The sequence below is a fragment of the Myotis nattereri genome (genome assembly GCF_964212035.1).
Source record: "Myotis nattereri genome assembly, chromosome: 1".
NCBI classification, from domain to species: domain Eukaryota; kingdom Metazoa; phylum Chordata; class Mammalia; order Chiroptera; family Vespertilionidae; genus Myotis; species Myotis nattereri.
The window spans coordinates 89,004,511-89,027,139 of NC_138075.1; the positions used below are offsets into that span (position 1 = coordinate 89,004,511).

The 22,629-nt window shown below is 38.6% G+C and overlaps 1 protein-coding gene across 2 annotated transcripts in view; it reads right to left on the bottom strand.

The window, feature by feature from the left end:
* The window catches only part of BAZ1A (bromodomain adjacent to zinc finger domain 1A), a 101,299-nt gene that overhangs the window by 31,918 nt on the left and 46,752 nt on the right, over positions 1-22,629 (bottom strand). For both annotated transcript variants that reach the window (XM_081090046.1, XM_081090045.1), the window contains 10 exons: positions 22,495-22,629; positions 20,732-20,831; positions 19,866-20,032; positions 17,753-17,848; positions 16,393-16,531; positions 14,982-15,128; positions 10,030-10,125; positions 9,689-9,913; positions 8,088-8,253; positions 7,721-7,834 (listed from right to left, as the gene is read on the bottom strand). In XM_081090046.1, the coding sequence (XP_080946172.1) occupies positions 7,721-7,834; positions 8,088-8,253; positions 9,689-9,913; positions 10,030-10,125; positions 14,982-15,128; positions 16,393-16,531; positions 17,753-17,848; positions 19,866-20,032; positions 20,732-20,831; positions 22,495-22,629 (1,385 nt within the window). The remainder of the gene's footprint in view (positions 1-7,720; positions 7,835-8,087; positions 8,254-9,688; positions 9,914-10,029; positions 10,126-14,981; positions 15,129-16,392; positions 16,532-17,752; positions 17,849-19,865; positions 20,033-20,731; positions 20,832-22,494) is intronic.

Consider the following 22,629-nt stretch of genomic DNA (forward strand, 5'->3'; position numbering starts at 1 on the left):
GCTCCACGAAAAACTACTAGATTTAATATATTAATTTAGCAATGTAGCAGGATACAAAACAACACCGAAAAATCGATGGCCTTTTTTATACACCAATAATAAATTATCAAAAAGATAAACTAAACAAGCAATCCCATTTGCCATTGCAACAACAAAAAATTAAAATACTTATGAATAAACTTAACCAAGGAGGCAAAAGACCTGCACTTGGAAAACTACAGGACGTTGGAAAAAGAGATGAAAGATATAAACAAGTGGAAGAATATACTGTGTTCATGGATTGGTAGAATCAACATCATTAAAATGTCCATACTATCCAAGGCAATCTACAAACTGAATGCAATCCCTATTAAAGTACCAACAGCATATTTCACAGATCTAGAACAAATACTCCAAAAATTTATATGGAATAAAAAAAACCTGAATAGCTGCAGCAATCTTGAGAAAGAACAACAAAGTTGGAGGAATCACAATACCAGATACCAAGTTATACTACAAAGTCACCATAATCAAAACAACCTGATACTGGCACAAGAACAGGCATACAGATCAATGGAACAGAACAGAGAACCCAGAAATCAACAACCCAAGCCATTATGCTCAATTAATATTTGACAAAGGAGGCAAGAGCATACAATGGAGTCAAGATAGTCTCTTCAATAAATGGTGTTGGGAAAATTGGACAGATATATGTTTATTTTCTTTAAAAAAACCCAACACCTGAGATATCACAAGGAAAAAAATTTGTAACTATGTGAGGTGGTTAATATTAACTAAACTTACTGTGGTAATCATGTCACAATATATGCATATATTTAATCATTTTGTTGTACACATTAAACTAATACAATGCTAAATGTCAATTATATTTCAATATAACTGGAAAAAGTTTATAAAATGTGAAAACATTAAGATATAATTCACATACCAGAAAAATCACCTTTTTAAAGTGCAGGATTCACTGGTTTTAATATATTACATGGTTGTACAATCACTACCCTGATTTAATTCCAAAACATTTTCATCATTCCCAAAGACAAACCCTATAGTAATCACTTTCCATTTTCTCTTCCCCACTGCCCCTGGTAACCACTCATCTACTTTCTGCTATGAATTTGTCTGTTCTGGACTTTTCACATAAATACAATCATACACTACATGGCCTTTTAGGATTAGCTTCTTTCACCTGCATAACATTTTCAAATTTCATCAACATTGTAGCATATAACAGAGTTCTATTCCTTTTTATTGCTGACCTAGAGGCCTGGTGCATGAAATTCATGCACGGGTAGGGTCCCTAGGCCTGGCCAGCGATCAGGGCTGATCAGGTCCCCCTGCCTCCTCCTTCCCTAGTCACCCGCACTGCCACTGCACAGTTCCCCCCACCTCCTCCTTCCCTCCCTCCCTTAGTGCCCTGCCACTGCTGGTCGCCCGCCATGTTCTGTGCCACCCCCTGGTGGTCAGCGCATGTCATAGCGAGCGACTGAACTCCCATTCTCCGGTGAACTCCTGAGGGGACACTTTGCATATTAGCCTTTTATATATGTACTAGAGGCCTGGTGCACAAAAATTTGTGCACTCGGGGGGTTGGGGGAGTCTCTCAGCCCGGCCTGTGCCCTCTCGCAGTCTGGGACCCTTCGGGAGATAACAACCTGCTGGCTTAGGCCTGCTCCCAGGTGGCAGAGGGCAGGCCCAATCCCTAGGTGCAGCCCCTGGTTGGGCTCAGAGCAGGGCTGATTGGGGAGTTGGGGCGCCACCCCCTGTCATGCACAGAGCAGGGCCGATTAGGGGGTTGGGGCGCCACACCCTATCACACACAGAGCCGCATGGCAATCAGGGGGTTGGGGAGCTCCCCCTATCAGGCACAGAGCAGGGCTGATCAGGGGGTTGGGGCACCTTCCCCTATCAGGAACAGAGCAGGGCGGATAGGGAGGTTGTGACCCCGACCCCTGTCACACACAGAGCCGCAGGGCGATCAGGGGGTTTGGGCGCTGCCCCCTGTCACGCTGATCCCGGTGCCGGGAGGCCTCGTGGCTCCACTGATCCCGGTGCTGGGAGGCATATTACCCTCTTACTATATAGGATAGAGGCCTGGTGCACGGGTGGGGCCAGCTGGTTTGCCCTGAAGGGTGTCCTGGATCAGGGTGGGGGTCCCCACTGGGGTGCCTGGCCAGTCTGGGTGAGGGGATGATGGCTGTTTGCAGCTGGTCACACACCCTTCAGGGTGGGGGTCCCCACTGGGGTGCCTGGCCAGTCTGAGTGAGGGGCTAAGGGCTATTTACAGGCTAGCGGGTGACTGAAGTTCTCAACTGCTCCTTTTTTTCTTTTTTTTTTTATTCTGGGCCAGCTTTAGCTTTGAGGCTTGGCTCCAGCTCTTAGGCCTCGGCTGCTGAAAGCAGGTTTCTGGCCTTTGTTTACCTTCTGTATTTGAAACAATGTTGCGATCCTGCTGGCTGAAGCCCGGCGGACTAAAGCATGTTTCTGGGGTTGTGTTTAGCTTCTATATTTGTAACATAGTTGCTTAGAGTTGCAGCTCAGTGGCCGGCAGCAGCAGGCGGGGAACGTTGGAGTCCTCCATCACTGAAGCAAGCAAGCCTCATGTTCGCTTTAAGCTGCCTGGCTGCCGGCCGCCATCTTAGCTGGCAGTTAATTTGCATATCGCTCTGATTAGCCAATGGGAAGGGTAGCGGTTGTACGCTAATTACCATATTTCTCTTTTATTAGATAGGATAGATAACATTCTGCTGTATGGATATACCACAGAAAGGATATATCATTTTGTTTATGTATCATTTGTTATTAATTGATAGACATTTGAGTTATAACCATTTTTTGGCTATTAATAATTATGTTGCTATGGCCCAGGCCAGTGTGGCTCAGTTGGCTGAGCATCATCCCATGCACTGAGAGGTTGCTGGTTCGATTTCCAGTCAGGGCACATACCCTGTACCAGAGGCAACCAATCAGTGTGTCTCTCTCTCTCTTCCTCCCCGCTTCCTCTCTCTCTCTAAATGGGAGGAAGGGAGGGTGAGAGAGAAACACTGATGTGAGAGAGACACATTGATTGGCTGCCTTCCGAACATACACTGACTGGGGTGGGGATCAACATGCAAGCCAGGTATGTGCTCTTGACCAGGAATTGAACCCAAGACCCTTCCTTTGATGTGCAGGCCAACACTAAACACTGAGCCATGCTGGCCAGGGCAAGAGTTCTAATTTTTTCCAATTTCTCACCAACACTTGTTATTGTCTCTCATTTGGATTATAGCCATCTTAGTCAGTGTCAAGTATATCTCATTGTGATTTTGATAAACATTTCCCTAATGACTAATGATGTTGAGCATCTTTTCATGGGCTTCTTATGTATTTTCTTTGGAGAAATGCCTATTCAAACCTTTGTCAATTTTTTAATTGGGTTGTCTTTTTATTGTTGAGTTGTATAAGTACTTATCTATTCTGGATATTAGACCACTATCAAATATATGATTTGCAAATATTTTTTTCCCATTCACTGGACTGTCTGGCATTGGGGCAGGCACGTGGGGGCAGCTTTCTCCCAGGAGATGCTCCCTGGGCTAATTGGCAGCCATGTCTGTCAGCTCCGCTCTGGTGATTCCCTGAGACCCTGACCCATCTAATTTACAACCCCAACAAAGCTGTGTGCAGTAACTTTTGCATATGAATGGCCTTTCCTTGCTCAGGCTAAAATCTGTCAAACAAGCTGCAGCTGGGTCAGAAGCCCCAAACCTATCAATAAAAGGCCCAAGAGCCAGCACCAGAACCAGCCTGCCTTGCTTCAGAGCTGGGCCTCATCTGGACACTTCCAAACCTGATACAAAGAGGAGAAATCTGTAGATCTCTCTGTAGCTCCTGCTGGGTGGCCCCAGGCAGTGGCTGACTTTGCACCTCCTTGGAGACCAAGAGCCACTGTACCCAGTGGTCAGTGTGAGACCATACCAGACTATAACTCTTCACATTCATAAGCGACACACTCAAGCAGCAGACTCAGTGAGCACCAAAGCCCCACAGAAGCAAGATCTTCTCCATAGGGGTGTCTCCTGCACAGTAGCTCTCCCACTGTAGTCGCAGCTGGTACTCACAGCCAATTAGCCTGTAGGTCAATTCCTCCCAGTGACACCAACAGCAATCAAGGCTCAACTACAACAAGACTGTGCTCATAGCCCACACAGGGGTGCACCTCGAGTGCCTGGCTCAGGTAACTGTGGAGGCTGAGCCACTGGGCCCTACAGGACACCTACTACATAAGGCCACCAACTTCAGGAGACATAGTAGCTCTAACCAATACATAGAAACAAACACAGGGAAGCAGCCATAATGTGGAGACAAAGAAGCATGTCATAAATGAAAGAAATGGAAGAAAGCAAACTACTAGATATAGAGTTCAAAACCACAGTTATGGGAGAACCAAGATGGCGACATAGGTTAACGCCGGAGTTTGCTGCTTTGAACAACTACTTCAAAAGTGAAACCAGAAAACGGAAGGGACATCACCCAGAACCACAGGAACGCTGGCTGAGTGGAAGGCCTACAACTAGGAGGAAAGAGAAACTCATACGGACACTCAGAGGAGGCGCAGTGCTGAAGTCAAATTCTGAGGTGCGGAGTGTGCGGAGCGGGCTGGCGGCGGAGGGCGCGGTTGGCGTTTTCAATCGGGAGGGAGTCGCAGACTCTGAGCTCCAGATCCGGGCGAGTCTTTAGGGACCCAGACTCAAACGGGAGAAGCGGGACTGTCTGGCTTCGGTCAGAGCGAGTGCAGCTTTCTCTCCGAGGTTTGCAGCCATTGCTGGGACTCAGAGAGGCAGAGCCCCTGGGGACAGGACTGAGAGTCGCCATAACTGCTCTCTCTGGCCCACCCTGTTGATCCTGTGCGACCCACCCCGCTCAAGCCCTGCACAGAGGCATTTGCCAGATAGCCTCAGGCAAAGGCTAGATTAGCACCTCCCTAGAGGACAGAAGTTCTCTCACTGCAGACACAGCTGATTCTCATAGCCACTTGGCCTGGAGGTCAAACCCTCCCTGGTATTAGCTACAGCAATCAAGGTTTAACTATACGACCGCGCACAAAGACCACTAGGGGGTGCACCAAGGAAGCATAACAAAATGCGGAGACAAAGAAACAGGACAAAATTGTCAATGGAAGATATAGAGTTCAGAACCACACTTTTAAGGTCTCTCAAGAACTGTCTAGAAGCTGCCGATAAACTTAATGAGATCTACAAGAAATCTAATGAGACCCTCGATGTTGTGATAAAGAACCAACTAGAAATTAAGCATACACTGACTGAAATAAAGAATACTATACAGACTCCCAACAGCAGACCAGAGGAGCGCAAGAATCAAGTCAATGATTTGAAATGCGAGGAAGCAAAAAACACCCGACCGGAAAAGCAAAATGAAAAAAGAATCCAAAAATGCGAGGATAGCGTAAGGAGCCTCTGGGACAGCTTCAAGTGTACCAACATCAGAATTATAGGGGTGCCAGAAGATGAGAGAGAGCAAGATATTGAAAACCTATTTGAAGAAATAATGACAGAAAACTTCCCCCACCTGGTGAAAGAAATGGACTTACAGGTCCAAGAAGTGCGGAGAACCCCAAACAAAAGGAATCCAAAGAGGACCACACCAAGACACATCATAATTAAAATGCCAAGAGCAAAAGACAAAGAGAGAATCTTAAAAACAGCAAGAGAAAGAAACTCAGTTACCTACAAGGGAGTACCCATCCGACTGTCAGCTGATTTCTCAACAGAAACTTTGCAGGCCAGAAGGGAGTGGCAAGAAATATTCAAAGTGATGAATACCAAGAACCTACAACCAAGATTACTTTATCCAGCAAAGCTATCATTCAGAATTGAAGGTCAGATAAAGTGCTTCACAGATAAGGAAAAGCTAAAGGAGTTCATCACCACCAAACCAGGATTATATGAAATGCTGAAAGGTATCCTTTAAGAAGAGGAAGAGGAAGAAAAAGGTAAAGATACAAATTATGAACAACAAATATGCATCTATCAACAAGTGAATCTAAGAATCAAGTGAATAAATAATCTGATGAACAGAATGAACTGTTGATTATAATAGAATCAGGGACATAGAAAGGGGATGGACTGACTATTCTTGGGGGGGAGAGGGATGTGGGAGATGTGAGAAGAGACTGGACAAAAATCGTGCACCTATGGATGAGGACAGTGGGTGGGGAGTGAGGGCGGAGGGTGGGGCGGGAACTGGGAGGAGGGGAGTTATTGGGGGGGGGGGGGGAAAGGAACAAATGTAATAATCTGAACAATAAAGGTTTAATTAAAAGAAAAAAAGAAAAAAAAACCAAAAAAAAAACACCACAGTTATAAGGTTACTCAAGAATCTTCTAGAAACCTCCAAGGGATTTACTGAGACCTTCAAGGATCTTAATGATAATGCAAAAAAAATGGAAAAGGACCAGTCAGAAATTAAGCATATACTGACTGAAATAAAGAATAATATACAGGGAATCAACAGTAGACTAGAGGATCCCGAGAATCAAATCAATGATTTGAAATATAAGGATGCAAAAAACACCCAACCAGAAGAGCAAAAAGAAAAACAATTCCCCAACCAGAAGAGCAAAAAGAAAAACGATTCCAAAAATATGAAGATAGTGTAAGGAGCCTCTGGGACAACTTCAAGTGTACCAACATCTGCTTTATGGGGGTGCCAGAGGAAGAGAGAAAGCAAGATATTGAAAACCTATTTGAAGAAAACTTGCCCTACCTGGTGAAAGAAATAGACTTACAAGTCCAGGAAGCACAGAGAATCCCAAACAAGAGGAATCCAAAGTGGACCCCTCCAAGACACATCCTAATTAAAATGCCAAGGGCAAAAGACAAAGAGAGAATCTTAAAAGCAGCAAGAGAAAAGCAGTTAGTTACCTACAAGGGAGTGCCCATATGACTGTTGGCTGATTTCTCAACAGAAACTATGCAGGCCAGAAGGGAGTGGCAAGAAATATTCAAAGTGATGAACAGCAAGAACCTACAGCCAAGATTACTCTACCCAGCAAAGCTATCATTTAGAGTTGAAGTTCAGATAAAGAGTTTCACAGATAAAAAGCTAAAGGAGTTCATCACCATCAAACCAGTATTACATGAAATGCTGAAGGGTATTCTTTAAGAAGAGGAAGTAGAAAATGATAAAAAAATATGAACAACAAAATGATAACAAATACATACCTATCAATAATTAAATCTAAAAATCAAAATAAACAAATAAGAAATCTAATGAACAGAATAAACTGGTGAATAAAATAGAATCAGAGGCACGGAAATGGAACAGACTGACGATTCTCCGAAGGAGGGGGCGGAGAGGTGGGAAGAGATTAAACAAGGATCTTATATGCATATATGCATTACCTATGGACTCAGACAATTAGGGTGGCAAAGGCCTGGGGTGGGGCGGGAACGAGGTAGAGGTGGGCAATGGGGGGAAAAAAGAGGGACATCTGTAATAATCTCAACAATAAACATAAAACACACACAAACAAAAACCACATAACACATATACTAAGGGCTGTCTATACTACGTAACTTTCATAGGCTCACAACACAGTTATTGTATCTATAGAATACTAGTTTTCTAAAAATTCTGAAAGTCTTTTAGAGTTCAAGGTGCTGATTTTTATTCTTATTCTTTATGGATAGCAAGATAAACAGTGTAATTCAAAGCATACCCAATTGACATATCTGCAGCTGAATTTCTTTGCTCATCTTCCTTCAGTTTTTCTTGTTTTTCTTTCATTTTTTGTTCTTGCTCCTTAAGTTTCTCTGCCTTCCTTTTACGAATTCTGAAAGTAAAAACAAATTACAGTCTATCAGATGTTTTTAACTTTTAGCATCTTACCATTAATCATCAAATTAGTCATGCAAACGTTATCACAAAACCATAATGTAGCAATCCATTTATAACCTCTTAGTAAAGCCAGAAAACACCAGTGTGAACCAATGTCATATTACAGCCCTATGTGAAATATGGTTCTAGAATAGATGCAAAAACATAAATAGCTTTCATTGGCACAACTGACAATAATTGTCTCTTACCTAGCAGCTGCTTCTTCCCGTTCTTTTCGGTGTTGTTCTGCTTTTAACTCTCGGAACTCCTGCTTGGCCTGTCGTAATATATCAACATAATCTTCAATAAAATCCCTAGTAGAAACTAGGGTCAGTAGTTTCCCACAGAGAGCATGAAGTATCTTCATTTTTTCTCCTGTCAAAAATTGGTAAATAACTTCTGTATTATCAATGACAAAAAATAAATTATGTTTGAAAAATTTTAATTTGTGGCGCAATGTGAAAATGTTTAAGAATGAATAAGGGAAAGTCTCTTAAGATCATACATGTAAATGGCATGTCTTCAGAAAAAAAGCAACATTGAGTCAAATTTAACAGTTATGTGCTATATAAGGCATTTCAAATACTAATGACTACCTCATATACTAGTGAAATAGACATGACAAAAAATTTTTTTTAATCCTCACCTGACCTGAGGATATTTTTCCATTGATTTTTTTTAGAGAGAGTGGAAGGGAGTGGGAGAGACAGAGAGAGAGAAACATTGATGTAAGAGAGACACATGATTGCCTCCCATAAGGGGCCCCAGTCGGGGCCGGGGATAGAGCCTGCAAGCTGAGGTATGTGACCTTGACCAGAATCGAATCCATGACCCTTTAGTCCATGGGTAGATGCTCTATCTACTGAGCCAAACTGGCTACAGCATGGGAAAACTTCTAACTACAAAGAATTATTTTTCAAGTTTTAATTTTTAGGCTCATATATAAAGTTCAAATCAAAACTAAATTATAATCACATGAATTTTCTTTAAAATGGCAATAGGCAAATTGCTACTCTGAAAAGACCGCTCAGAAACACTAGCATAAATTATAAAAACTATATGAATGGTAGGAATTAAAGTCCTCTATGTCCTGTTTTCTTAATCATATAAAATCAAACTCTATATATTTGTATATTACAATTCTTTTATTTTAAAAGGCAGTGAAAAATAACTAATTTGTATACTGTTTCTCAAACCTCAAACACTTATTCAAGCAAGCAAGTGTTGGAATTTAGTAGTTACAGCTTAAACTTCTGAAATACTAATAAAAATGAAAGCTAATTCTCACTTATCCTTTTAAACTTAGTAGATTCAGTAGACAAATCAAAAAAAAATTTAAATAGAAAACCCAAATAAAAAAGAAAAGAAAATCCTAAATAATTAAAGATAATATGAACAATAGTAGTTTCAACATATGGCACTATTGGTATTCCAACACTTTTTTTTTAAGTATATATTTTATTGATTTTTTACAGAGAGGAAGGGAGAGGGATTGAGCATTAGAAACATCGATGAGAGAGAAACATCGATCAGCTGCCTCTTGCACACCTCCTACGGGGGATGTGCCCGCAACCAAGGTACATGCCCTTGATGGGAATCGAACCTGGGACCCCAGTCTGCAGGCCAACGCTCTGTCCACTGAGCCAAACCGGTCATGGCCCAACACTTTTTTTTTAAAGACTGTATTTTCTCTTTCTCTTTTAAAACTACTTATCATCTAAAATATCTCATTAGCTAGTTTTCTGGGTGTAAGAGACATAAGAGAGTAGAAAGTGGAAAGGTTATACAAATTCCAACTTGTAAAGTTTACCTGGTGTCAAATCGTATACTGAAGTGCTTGACAGTTTCTTTACTAAACTGGGATTGCTTAAACGAAGCTCCATACAGGCATCATCTGTAGCATCAAATCCTCCTCGTTTTTGATATCTGTACTTTGCATTTGCTGATGTTACATCAGCACCTGAAGCTAAGATGTGCAGTCTGAGGATTTCAGAAAGGGTGCAGCTATCAAGATCCAAACTTTTCAAACTGCAGCCTATAGTTAAAAATGAAAATAGTCATTTAGAATGTAAACCATAAATTCTCAGCAATGTAAAATGTACCTTTATAAAATTAAAAATAAAAAGCCAATAAAAAAAAGCCCACACATACCCTGGTGCAACTGGGGCCAAGCAGCTGCCAAAGATGCAACTGCAGACAGTGCAGATTTTGTGGGGTCTGCATCTTCATCCAAAGCCTCTGTTAAATCTTTAAGGAAATAAATACTTTATTCTAGTGCAAATCAAAGCTGGAATATTTGGGAACAATGACCTTTCACAATGATGAAACAGCAAACAGCTTAATATTCACAAACCTCAAAAGAACCAACACTAGGTACAAGCATCATTTATATTCTGCCTACTCTCCACCTAAAACTCTAAATCCTGCGACATGCACTACATATTAATATTTTCCTTACTTAACATAGAGAAGACAACTTCCAAGTTACCAGCAACATGCACATACACCTTCCAAAAAAAGGTAAAATATACTTGAAAATGAAAAACAAATCATTCGCTCAATATAACTTTGGAAAATACTACTTTGAAAATAAAAATCCACTTGAAAATATCCAATCTTTAAAAAATATATATATTTTTACTGATTCAGAGAGGAAGGGAGAGGGAAAGTGAGATAGAAACATCAATGATGAGAGAGAATCATTGATCAGCTGCTTCCTGCATGCCCTACACTGGAGATTGAGCCCACAACCTGGGCATGTGCCCTGACAGGAAATTGAACCATGATCTTCTGGTTCATAGGTTGATACTTTCAACCACTCTGCCACACCAGCTGACAAAGATATCCAATCTTTTTTAAATATCTTAAGATTGAATCATAACAAAGTATAGGTTGTAATCATCACAAAACCAGCAAAGAAAAAGAGCTAAAAGAATTTAAAGACAGCACTGCTGTCACTTAACCATTGATTTATCCTATACATTTAAATTTTGCTTTGATTTTGAAAACTCTCCAATCTAAAAAACAATAGGAAGATTTTCCTGTATTTTCTAAGTAAATTGCTTTAGCTTTGAAAACAGTGCTTAGCTTACAAATAGGACTAATGAGCAAATCAACAAGCACAAATGTATTTAGAGCATATATAATTATTTCTAATTGTAATACAGAGATGACAAAAAATGAGTGTCAACTATGAAAAACTTTAAGCTTACAAAACTCAAGCCTATGTCACAGTACAGTGGACCCAGCTTCAGACTAAGAATCAGATCATGCATAGTCTAGTCTTAGGCTTCTGCAGTCAGTCTCTAGTTCCTTGTTATGTAGTCTTTAGAAAAGTCACTTAATTGGTTTCTTTTTTCTGGATGCGGTAAGTCTAGATCAGCAGTTTTCAAATTATTTCTTGGAATTCCATTATAAAAGAGATAAAATATGCCCTTGTCAAAGTAGGGTTATGGAGATGACAATCCTGCACATTCATCTGTCCAGCTCTCCTGCAGTGGCACCAAGGAACCCCTGTACAACCTGAAGGATTCTATGGATTAGTTTGGAAAATCCCTAGTCTAAACTGGTTCTGTGATTCATTAACTTTCTACTATATGATTTCCTTCCCAAAGTTCACAAGCTCACAAAATAAACCTTAGAAAACAGAACTGCTGTCCTTTACTAAAGGAAAAAGGCAGCTCTGATATCCTGTCTGATTATAATCATTGATAATTTCATGGCACTTAAGAATAAACAATACCACTCAGGAGAAATTACCTGACTAAATTTTACATATATGCAGAACTTCTTACCAAGCCACGAATCTAGTCCAAAAACAGACTTTATATTCTTCCTCACCAGGAAAATACTAGACCTAAAACTTTTTCAATTTCCATTCTACTTAAAGCCAAATAAACAAAATTAATAGGCACTGTAAAATTAACAACAGTCCTAGTTGTGAGCTGTAAAAGTGTATTGGCTCTCTTCCTTTGCAGCAATCACACATTCAACCTACTATTTAAAGGCTTAGGAAATGGACATCCAATAAAATAACAATTTACTTTTAATTATGTTATATTAACATATAAAATATTACTTAACTCAATTTATTTACCAAATGATACTCTCCAGAAACTTTGAATATCACTCTAGGACAGTGGTCGCCAACCTTTTGGACCTCACAAACCACCAGAGGTCTGCGGACCCCCGGTTGGTGACTGCTGCTCTAAGATTTGCCTAGAGCTGGTCATCTGGGCACATCATACCAAGAGAATCTACACTTGAACTTTATGTGTTATGGCTATCTAAAAGATACTCTTATATCATAGTAAACTAGAATTATGTACATAACATTCCAACACCAAACAACATACAAAACTATTCTATACTAGAGGCCCAGTGCATGAAAAGTCATGCACTGGAGGGGGGGGGGGTCCTCAGCCTGGCCTGCCCCCTCTCACAGTCTGGGAGCCCTCAGGGGCAGAAGGCGATCCGGTGATCAGGGGAAGGTGACACCCCCATCATACCTCTGCTGCTGCCACTGCCGGCAGCGCAAGCCTTGGCTGGCCCTGGTTACCTGAGCCTCAGGCAGTCCTGGGCAGCTGGGCAGCCAACATCTGAGGCTTATCTGTGCCTCAGGCTGGCCCCTGGGCGGTTAGGGAACTGAGGGGACTGGGCACCGCCATCTTGTGGCTGTGGGGACTGCCATCTTTGAGGGCGTGGCAGTCAATTAGCATATTCCCTCCTTATGGCTGTGGGCACTGCCATCTTTGTGATGGTGTGAGGGTCAATTAGCATATTCCCTCTTTATTAGATAGGATAAGGAGGATGCTCTTATTCCTATGCTCTGAAGGGCTTTCAAGTTTATGATGTAATATTAAAGTGAGGAATAGATATTTTTAATATAAGATTTTAAAAACTGCTGGTAAAAACTTCCAAGATTTGATATAACAGAGACCAGGGGCAAAGTAATTAGATCTTCTTGAATACAGATAAATTTATGGCCATGCTAGGGAAACAAATATTCAACATTTCAACTTCTTTGCCCTTATAGCATTGCCAGAGTTTGTATCCCATCACTTTCTTATTAGCTATGTGTCTTTAGGCAAATTAATTAAACTCCTTAAGTCTAAGTTTCTTTATATGTAAAAGGCAGAAAATAATCATATCTACCTCATCAAGGGTGACAAGGAGATTACATGAAATAATGCATATTTAATATTTATATCACTTATTATCTATGTAATCTTCAGTAAATAATTTCAGTAAACCTGTTTTCTCATCACTAGGATAAATTCATATTTTTCTCTTCTGCCCAATTTCCCCCTTTCTGGAAATAGCAGGAAAATACCTTACTATTAAGACCAGCTAAAGAGGAAGCAAGAGAACATTCAATCCCATATGACTATTCCATTGCTTTAGGAAAACTGTGGAAAGACTTTTTTGTTACTGAATGGGAGGACTAAATGAAAGATACCTGGGGGAACAATCTAGGGCTCTTATAGAAACTGAAATAACTATATAAAGTGTGGTGAAAAATAATAAGGAAGTGAGAGAAAGGTGAAAAATTCCCAAGTGTGTTTTTTACCCTCCCTAACATTTAAATAAATATTTTCAAAAGGAGCATTACAACTTTTATTTAATGGCCAATACTTATTCAGAGACCTTACATTTATATGTATAGACAGCTCTACAAAGGAGTAGAGCTATAGAAATTACAGATCAAACAAATCATGAAAACAAAATATAATGACAATACAAATACCAACAGTCACATATATTGTCCCTTTACACAGGGGATTTTCCAACAAAATTTTCTTGTCACCCACTTTTTGTCATCGGGATTTCATCTGCTTCAATTCCTGAATTAAATACTACAGTTTTATGTCCTGTATTAAGGTCAGAACTTGGTCAATAACCCTGTGATGTTATTGGTGATTAAGGCAACTAATTGCTACAAGAATGATTATGTGCTACATTGTCTGTCTTAGATAATCCATCTTTAGTATTGGTGCATGTTATCTTACATAAACTTTAGATGTTTTAAAAATGGATTTACCCTTCTATCTTCCCTTTCGTAGAATCTCATTTAATTGACTAAGTTATCTGTGATGACAACAGGGACCACATTGCTAAAATGGCCTTGATAAGGGATCTACGGTGATTAGCACTCAAGCTATAGAATATATTTTACTTGAACTCAGGCTATAAAACCCAAAGCAACCAACATTGTATGCATACTCATCATTATCCTGTTGCTCCAAGGACCAGCATAAAGGAAAATGAGCTCAAATTATCTAAGGCCAGAAATACTATTTGAATGAAGGAATTTCCTACCTTTTTGTACCAAGATTCTGCTATCAAGATGTCTCCCAAGTTATTTCTTATTGTGAATTTGTATGCAATACATTAGTGTTGTTTAATAAAGCTTTTGATCCTAAATCTCATAGGTGGCAAAGTTCACAGAGAGTATTATTTAGGAAGCCAAATCAATCTCTTAATATGGCTTAACAATTCCTCTGATTGAGGAAAATCCTGAACAAAATATTAAAAATAAAAAAGGGTTTATCCAAGAATTATCCCTACATTAATATGTGCCACACACTGACTCCAGATATTTAGGTACACAAAATTTAAAGAGCAAGATTTTTAGTTCAAACTAAGTAGCGAAATTAAAAAAATTAAATTTTACTCAACTCTGATCTTAAAACTGTCAGATCTGAAATGAAATCAGCAGTAGTATTTTCAATTTAAGGTATTAATAACAACAGTAAAAGTATTTCCTTAGGTGGGGCAAAACAGTGCAACTAGAGGAATCTCTTGGAATTACAGATACTAGTCAATGAAATCTATAATGATACTATATCATAGGAGAAATCTAATGGAATAAAAAGCAAGATAGATCAGGGAGAAAATATTTTCAAGGTCATCAGACACAGGATACATCAAAAGAAAGGTTTTATAAAGCAACTGATATTGTATTCCTAGTACATGACTCAAGAATTTGGTAACTTGAACAACTATGTCTTATAAATGTAAAAGCCAAGATAATTTTAAAATAACCTTCAAAAATGAGTATCACTACAAAGCCACTACCAATCAACAATAATATGAATTCTGACCTTTGGTGTCAGCATCAGTTATTTGCTCTTTGGCAACTTCCTCTTCTTCTTCAGCTATCGCCTGGAAGATGGCAGTCAGGAAGAAAAAAAGCAATTCACATAGTGGGCCTTCACTGTCATTTCCTACAAGAGCTTCCTCTAACACTTCTGTGAATAAAATGTTTAAAATCAATTTAAAGTTCTGTTCATGTACTGAAAAAAATCAACTCCAATGGAATAATAAACATTTCAATCAACAATAGCCTATGTAATTATTTTTTAAATGCCCATTTATCAAAGTAGAGCCAAGCATTAGGTAAAATAAAATCCCCCAATTATAATGATTATTATAAATACCAATAAAATCATAAGCCCAAATCACCACATTCAAGAAAGCCAAATTAGACTCAGTAGGTCAATACAATATTTCACCTAAGTTTAAACTTGAGGTGTAAATTAAGGTACATCTTTAAAATTATGATTTTACTCTAATTTGAATAACAATGTAAAGATTTGTTATTGTTGCCCCACTGTTCTTAAGAGCTATGTGGGACATTACTTTTACCAAATAGTGCAAAGGAGAGGTAATCAAGTTAGGTGTAACCCTAATATCAAATCCAAGTTATAAATGTCTCTCATCAAATTTATCTTACCTAAACCAGCATTATTTAGACCTGTAACAATGACTCATACCTAACCTAGCTCAGAAAGAGAAATTTAGGGAATGTAAAAGCCCTTGTGAAGAATACACTCTTATTGAAATAAGAGTGACATTATTATTCTGTCTTTGAGGTCTTTAGTTGGATCTTAAGACATTATTTTAGCATTTCACAGGAGAAGATCCAAAATAGGAGCCAAAGCTCTAATCATACTAAGTTAGCTCTTAAAAATGAAGTTCATACAAATTAAAGTATATAAGTACAGAGGCAAAGCAGAATCACAAATTAAAGGTAGGCATCAACTTGTTTTCAAATATGACTGATGTCAATTTCTTCCTTCCTTGCACTTACTTACCAGGCCACTCTCAAGAAGTGAGGTCTATTCTTTCACCCCCTTGAATACGAGCAGGCCTGACCAATGGAATAGGGCAGAAACAGGGCATGCCAGTTCCAGGCCTCGCATTTAAGAAGGCTGGCAGTTTGTGTGTCCTGACTCTTGGAGCCCTCAGTTGACACATAAGAAGTGTAGGCTATTCTGATGGAGTGGGATGCATGTGGAGGAGCTCCAAGGCACCAAACATGCGTGTAAAGAAGCCATCTTGAACATGTAGCCAGGTAAGCCTTGAGATGATTCCATTTCCAGCCACTGTCTGACAGTAACTAGAGAGGACTAGAGAAGTAGGTCCAGTGATTCCACAGAACTTGAGAGATAATAATTTGTTCTTTAAAGCCACTAATTTTAGGGTGAACTATAACACAACAAAAGCACTTGCCTAGGGTTACTCCCTCAGGAAATTCATCTTGAAGATCAAAAAGTTCCCCAAATGCATTAAGGAACTCTAAAACCATCAGAGCATCACCAAAGATTTCAGGAGGTAGTCTAGTTTTCACTGGAGTTGGTTCTGGAAGTTCCTGCAAGATTAAACAATTTATGTAACTATCTGAATCAACTGTAGGAAGTTGTAAAAAGTAGATATGATATACTCTTTACCAAATAAGAATTATTTCATGTAACTAGTGGTTCTCAACCCTGAATGTTTTCAACAATCACCTTTAGAACTTTTAAAATTACAGATGTTCTGGCCTTATTCCAACTTTACTAAACCAGTTTCTAAGTATTTTTTCCTTCATCAAATTAAGAAAATAACTTTAGGTTGAAGTGTATTTTTGACTACATTTTCTAGTTAAGAGGAACTTTTAACCTAGATTCTGAGGTCAAGACAGTTGTATCAATATTATCTTCAATATGGGATCTCCTTAAGATATGGAACAGAATTAATCTGCCACTTACTGACTTAGAAATGTTTTCTTATACACTGAGCTGAATGAGCTTGATTTGAATATTGTGATCATTTCTGGAGACAGAAATAATTTTTTTTTAATCCTCCCCTGAGGATATACTTTCATTGATTTTAAAGAGAGATGAATGGGGGTGGGCGAAGAGAGAAAAATCAAAATGAGAAACATTGATCAGATAGATCGATTGCTTCCCATAGGCACCATGACTGGGGATCAAACTTGCAACCCTCTGGTGTACAGGATGATGCTCCAACCAACTGAGCCACCTGGCCAGGGCATGGAAGAATTCTTTTATCTAGCAATAAAGCTAAAAATGCATGCCTGGCCCCACTGGTTATTAGATTATCAAGGATCACATGATTGACCAATTATTCTGCAGGATAAAAATCATTATCGCCCAGCCAGTGTGGCTCAGTGGTTGAGTGTCGACCTATGAACCAGGAGGTCACGGTTAGATTCCTGGTCAGGGCACATGCCCAGGTTGCGGGCTCAATCCCCAGAAGGGGGTGTGCAGGAGGCGGCCTATCAATGATTTTCTCTCATAATTGATGTCTCTCTCTCTCTCTCTCTCTCTCTCTCTCTCTCTCTCTCGCTCTCTCTCTCTCTCTTATTCCCTTCCTCTTTAAAATAAATAAAAATATATTTTAAAAAAATCATTATCAAAGCTTGTTAGGAAATGCTACCTTGAAACTCTAAATATAGCATTTGCTCAACTATTTCCTCTCAGTTAAATATAAAGAGGCCATTATTAATAAGAAAGAAATATTTCATCAACAAAGCTACATAGGGCACAAAGAACATGGGTGTGTGAAACATCACATAACATACTTATACCTTAAGATCATCACATTCCATATCTTCTCTAGGTTTATTCCACTGTTTTAAGTGTTCTATATATTTTCGCTTTTCTTCACGTAACTTCTCTCTTTCCTAGAACAAAAGGTTAATAGAAATTCTTATAAGAAATTCATAAGACAGCATCAGTATCATCTGGAAACTGGTAAAAATACAAATACTTGGGTCCTACCCCAGATCTACTGAATCAGGAACTCTGGGGTTGGGCCCCAACAATTAATGTTTTAAGAAGTCTTTCTAGTGATTTTTTATGCATGCTAAAGTGTTAGAACCACTGATCAAAACAATGCCTATCTGACATAACTGCTACAAAGATGGAAAAAGTCCAACACAGTAGTGCTTAGATAAGTATTAATTCAACCTGGCTCTGCCTATAGCAGCTCTCTCCATACTTCAAATCAATTAGATCCTGACAAAGTAGGTAACAAATTATTAGAGTACCTAAAATAAAACCTCCCCTTATATTTGCAATATATTTGTCATTTTCAAGATTCATTTAAACTTGACAGACTAGAGATACACAGAGGGAGCAGTAAGTAAAAGCAATACTAGAATACAGTTGGTAAATTTCTCTTTCTTTTTTTTTTTTTTTATTGCTTAAAGTATTACAAAGGGTATTACATGTGTCCTTTTTTTCCCCCCCGCCCTTGACAGTCCCCTAGCCTCCCCTACCCCTCTCTTTCTTTTTAATACAGGCCATTTTTCTTGCTCACTTGGGTCTTTTGAAACCTTTACTTCTTGGTTCTGATATTTGAAACTGCAAGATAAATACTGACACTAAAAAAGTCTCCAATAAAGCACAGTATATTTTATTATAATTTTTCCAATAAATGTTTAATATATGTTAACATTTTCCTTTTGAAATTTAGAAACACCAAAGGTAAACAGATGTGCACTTATCAAACTTTCAATATAAAACGACTAGATGGTTACAGAACTTAACTGTGCTCTGAGTAATCTGCTGAAATAAGTCATTGCCCCACTACAACATAATTCCTATAGGATGTAATAGGATGGGTAATCTCATCACTATTGCTGAGTGTAAATAACACAACATGTTTGCTAAACAAATACCCATGTACATGTATAGAAAGTTTTAAAAATGTTCTTACCCTTTAACCCATTATTCTACTTCTACAAATTTATCCAGGAACATAATCCATAAAAAGGAAATTTATTCACAAATTTGTACAGAATATCATTATTCATGGGCCAAAAATTATAATTCACTTAACTACATCTACCTGATTAACTATTAAGCAGTCACTAAGAATTCCACCTTACTTAATTTAGTAACATGAAGAAATGTTTATAATGTTAAATAACAAAGTACACAAAATTATAAATGCTGGATCTCTTTTTTAAGGTCCAGAATAAAGATTAGAAATAAATTAATCAAAGTGTTAACAATGCTATCTCTATATGTTACCATTTAGATTACAAGTGTTTTTTGATCTCTGCCTTTTCGGAACGAACATGTATTAGGTACCCCTGCAATGGCCTATGGAAATAATCCATAGAACTTCAGGCAATTTAAGTAAGCACTGTGTATGACATGATTATCCAAGACTACCTGTGAGTATCTCAGAAAACCAGTGGCTATTACTACCTTTGGAAAAACCAGCTATAGAATTCTCTAAGGAGTATCTACCACTAAAGATTATAATAAAGATTTACTGAAATGTTCTTATTATTCTTTAAAGAGAATAACAACTCTGTAATAATTCTTGTTGAGTCAGATTTTATTGTATTTTTCTAACTATGTATTTTACTAATTTTAAATTAGTAAATGCCTGGCCGGTGTAGCTCAGTGGTTGAGTGACACCGTTCCTGGTCATGACCGGGTTGTGAGCTTGATCCCGTGTGTGTGTGTGTGTGTGTGTGTGTGTATGTATGTGTGTACATGTTGAACTTTAAATAATTCATTAAATTTTTCAAATCAAAAGGGAGATAATATTGTTTATCAGTGCTCTATACACAACTATAAATGTGAATGAAAATGGTAAAGGAACTTGAAAATTAACCAGGAATTCAAATGTGTAAAGCACTATTAACTATGTACAGGGCATAACTAATATATTTAAATGAATACCTTTTCTCTTTCTATTTTAAGCCTTTCTTTTTCTTCTTTTTTCTTCATTCTCTCTTCTTCAACAATTTTTTTCAACTCTTCCTTCTTTTTCTCTTTATCTTCCCTTTCTTTTTTCTTTGCTTCTAGGGCATCTGCTTTTTCTCTTTTTAATTTAGCCTTTTCAAAAGCTGTGGAGAAGGTCAAAGTTAGAACTGCACACAGACAAAAAACAACGTATTTTGTAATGTAACATAAAAATCCTGAAATAATTTAAGGTTAAATTAGATAAGCAGAGATACACAGGGGTTACAAATTCCTGAAGGGAGCCAGCAGGTGATTAAAACCAAAAAAGCAAGTTGGCTGGGCTTAAGATAAACTATTGCAGTGGGACAAACATTTACCTGCTTTTAAAAGCCCTGCTACTCAAAGTGTGGTCCTAAGAGCAACAGCCAGGTTATCACCTTCTTAGAAATGCAGAATCTCTTCTGTCACACAGAACTACTAATTTAGAATCTTTGTTTGTAATACTGTTCCCAAGTGATTCATATGCACAGTCAAGTTTGGGAAGCCATGTTTTATAAGGCTGTGGGACTCAAACAAAATGGCCCAAAACAGTTTGTAACCTCTAGAAACTCCCAAGTTGTGCTTAATTCAGCATTAGGTCAGTTTAACATGGAATACGCTATACCTTGAAATAGATTTAAGATAAGCAGAGTTCTCATTTATCATAAAAATCAATAGATACTTAGAGGGAAAAAAAACAACAACCTGATTTATGCTTTTTAAAGACCCCAGAAATATGCATTTTTAGAAACATCCCCCACCGGGCACAGAGAAGTATTCTTTCCTGTATCTAATCAGATTTTGGACAGAATGTTAAAACTCACCCAGTGATTTCATTTCTTCTTGTTTCAAAAGTTTGTCTCTTTCTTTAGTAGCTTTATTCCTATAATTTCCAATAGTCTGTTTATTAGCAAGACTGGCCTCCTAAAAAACAAACCAAGAAACTAAGGTTGTAGAACCACAACTTCTACAAACTGACAGTCTGCCTTGTTTTTACAGTAAGAAAAACAAAATATTGAATAGCCCTCCTCAATTACACTTTCTTTATATTAAAATGAGGTTTTACTAAAGCATAACTGAACTTTAAAAAATATGGTATTTAGGCCCTGGCCAGTTAGCTCAGTTGACTAGAAAGTCATCCCAATATGCCAAGGTTGTGGGCTTGATCCCCTGTCAGGACATATACAAGAATCAACTAATGAATGCACAAATAAGTGGCACAACAAATTGATGTTTCTCTCTTCCTAAAATCAATAAAACTATTTACATAAAAGTAAAAATATACTTATTAGGATACCATTAATCCCATATAATAAAAGCTTAATATGCAAATTGACCCAACAGCGGAACACCCAGCTGGCAGGGGGCGAGGCTGGCGAGCAGGTGGCACCAGGCCAGCCAAGGTACATGCCAGTGGGCAGAGGGAGGGAACGGTGATGGGTGGGGGGCAGCAATCAGTGGTGGCAGAGGGTTGATGCAGGGGTGGTGCAGCACTGTCCCCTGATCAGCCCATCCAGTTGCCTCCAGCAGAGGGAGGCCAGGTGATGGCCTCAGCGGGGTGATGGGGGCAGAACCGTCCCCTGATCGGCCCAGAGGCAACAGCATAGTGGCAGAGTGATGGGGGTGGCACCGTTCCGGACACCCCCTGAGGACTCCCGGACTGTGAGAGGGCACAGGCTGGATTGAGGGAAACCCGCTCCAGTGCATGAATTTTCTTGTACTGGGCCTCTAGTAACATTATAATTCAATATCAGTATACTCTATTGTGTGCTCACCACCCAAAGTCTAGCTTCCTTTGTTACCATGTATTTGACACCCTTTACCTAATTCACTTCTGGTAACCACCATTCTATTGTCTATATCTATGATTTTCATTTTGTTTTGTTAGTTCATCTTACTTTTTGTTTTATATTCCACTTAATTCATAAGTTTTTGTCCTTTTCAGTCTGACTTATAACTGCATTTTTGATAACCCTAATCATAGTAACATAGTAACTTTTAATAACTTTAATCATAGAACTAATTCTATAGTCTACAAATTAGTTCAAAAATCTTCCAGAAAAAACAACTGGTAACCTATAAAGGGAGACTTAAAAAAATATGCACTAGATAAAAACACAATCCTTATAAACTAGATGGTATAGACATCAACTATGTAAGAGGTAGAGAAGACATGTCAGAAACATTCTGTGGCTAATGTTAAAATATGTCATTTATTTCTACTTTATTTCTTGTGAAAATAATGTCTCTAGCCTGCTTTACTATCTCTTATATATTAAATACTCTTTATGTTTCAATACTATCATTTATTCCCTCTATTTCATCCTGGTTTACATTTTAATAATTCTTATATGCTTGCTTCCACTGTATAAAATTCCTGTGGCAAGAGAGCCATGCCTAAAATTCACACCTGAAGCTTCTACAAACCTCACTGCTGGGCAGTTATCACCATATAGTACACACATTTTCTGTGTGTGTGAAGGAATGTGTTCCTTCCTACAGGCTATGGAGGTGGGGGAGCTAAATACTTGATTTTAAATAGTTTTATTCAGACCTACAAGGTAGTTTTTATCTATTCTCTACTTACCTGACTAATAGATACTCGTTTGGGTGGTCTCCCTCTTCTCCTGTTAGCAGTACTGAAGAGAAAGGTGGGTGGATCATCAGGGAAAAAATAAGAAAAATCTTGGTCTGCTATTTTATATGTTGAAAGAGAGGATGC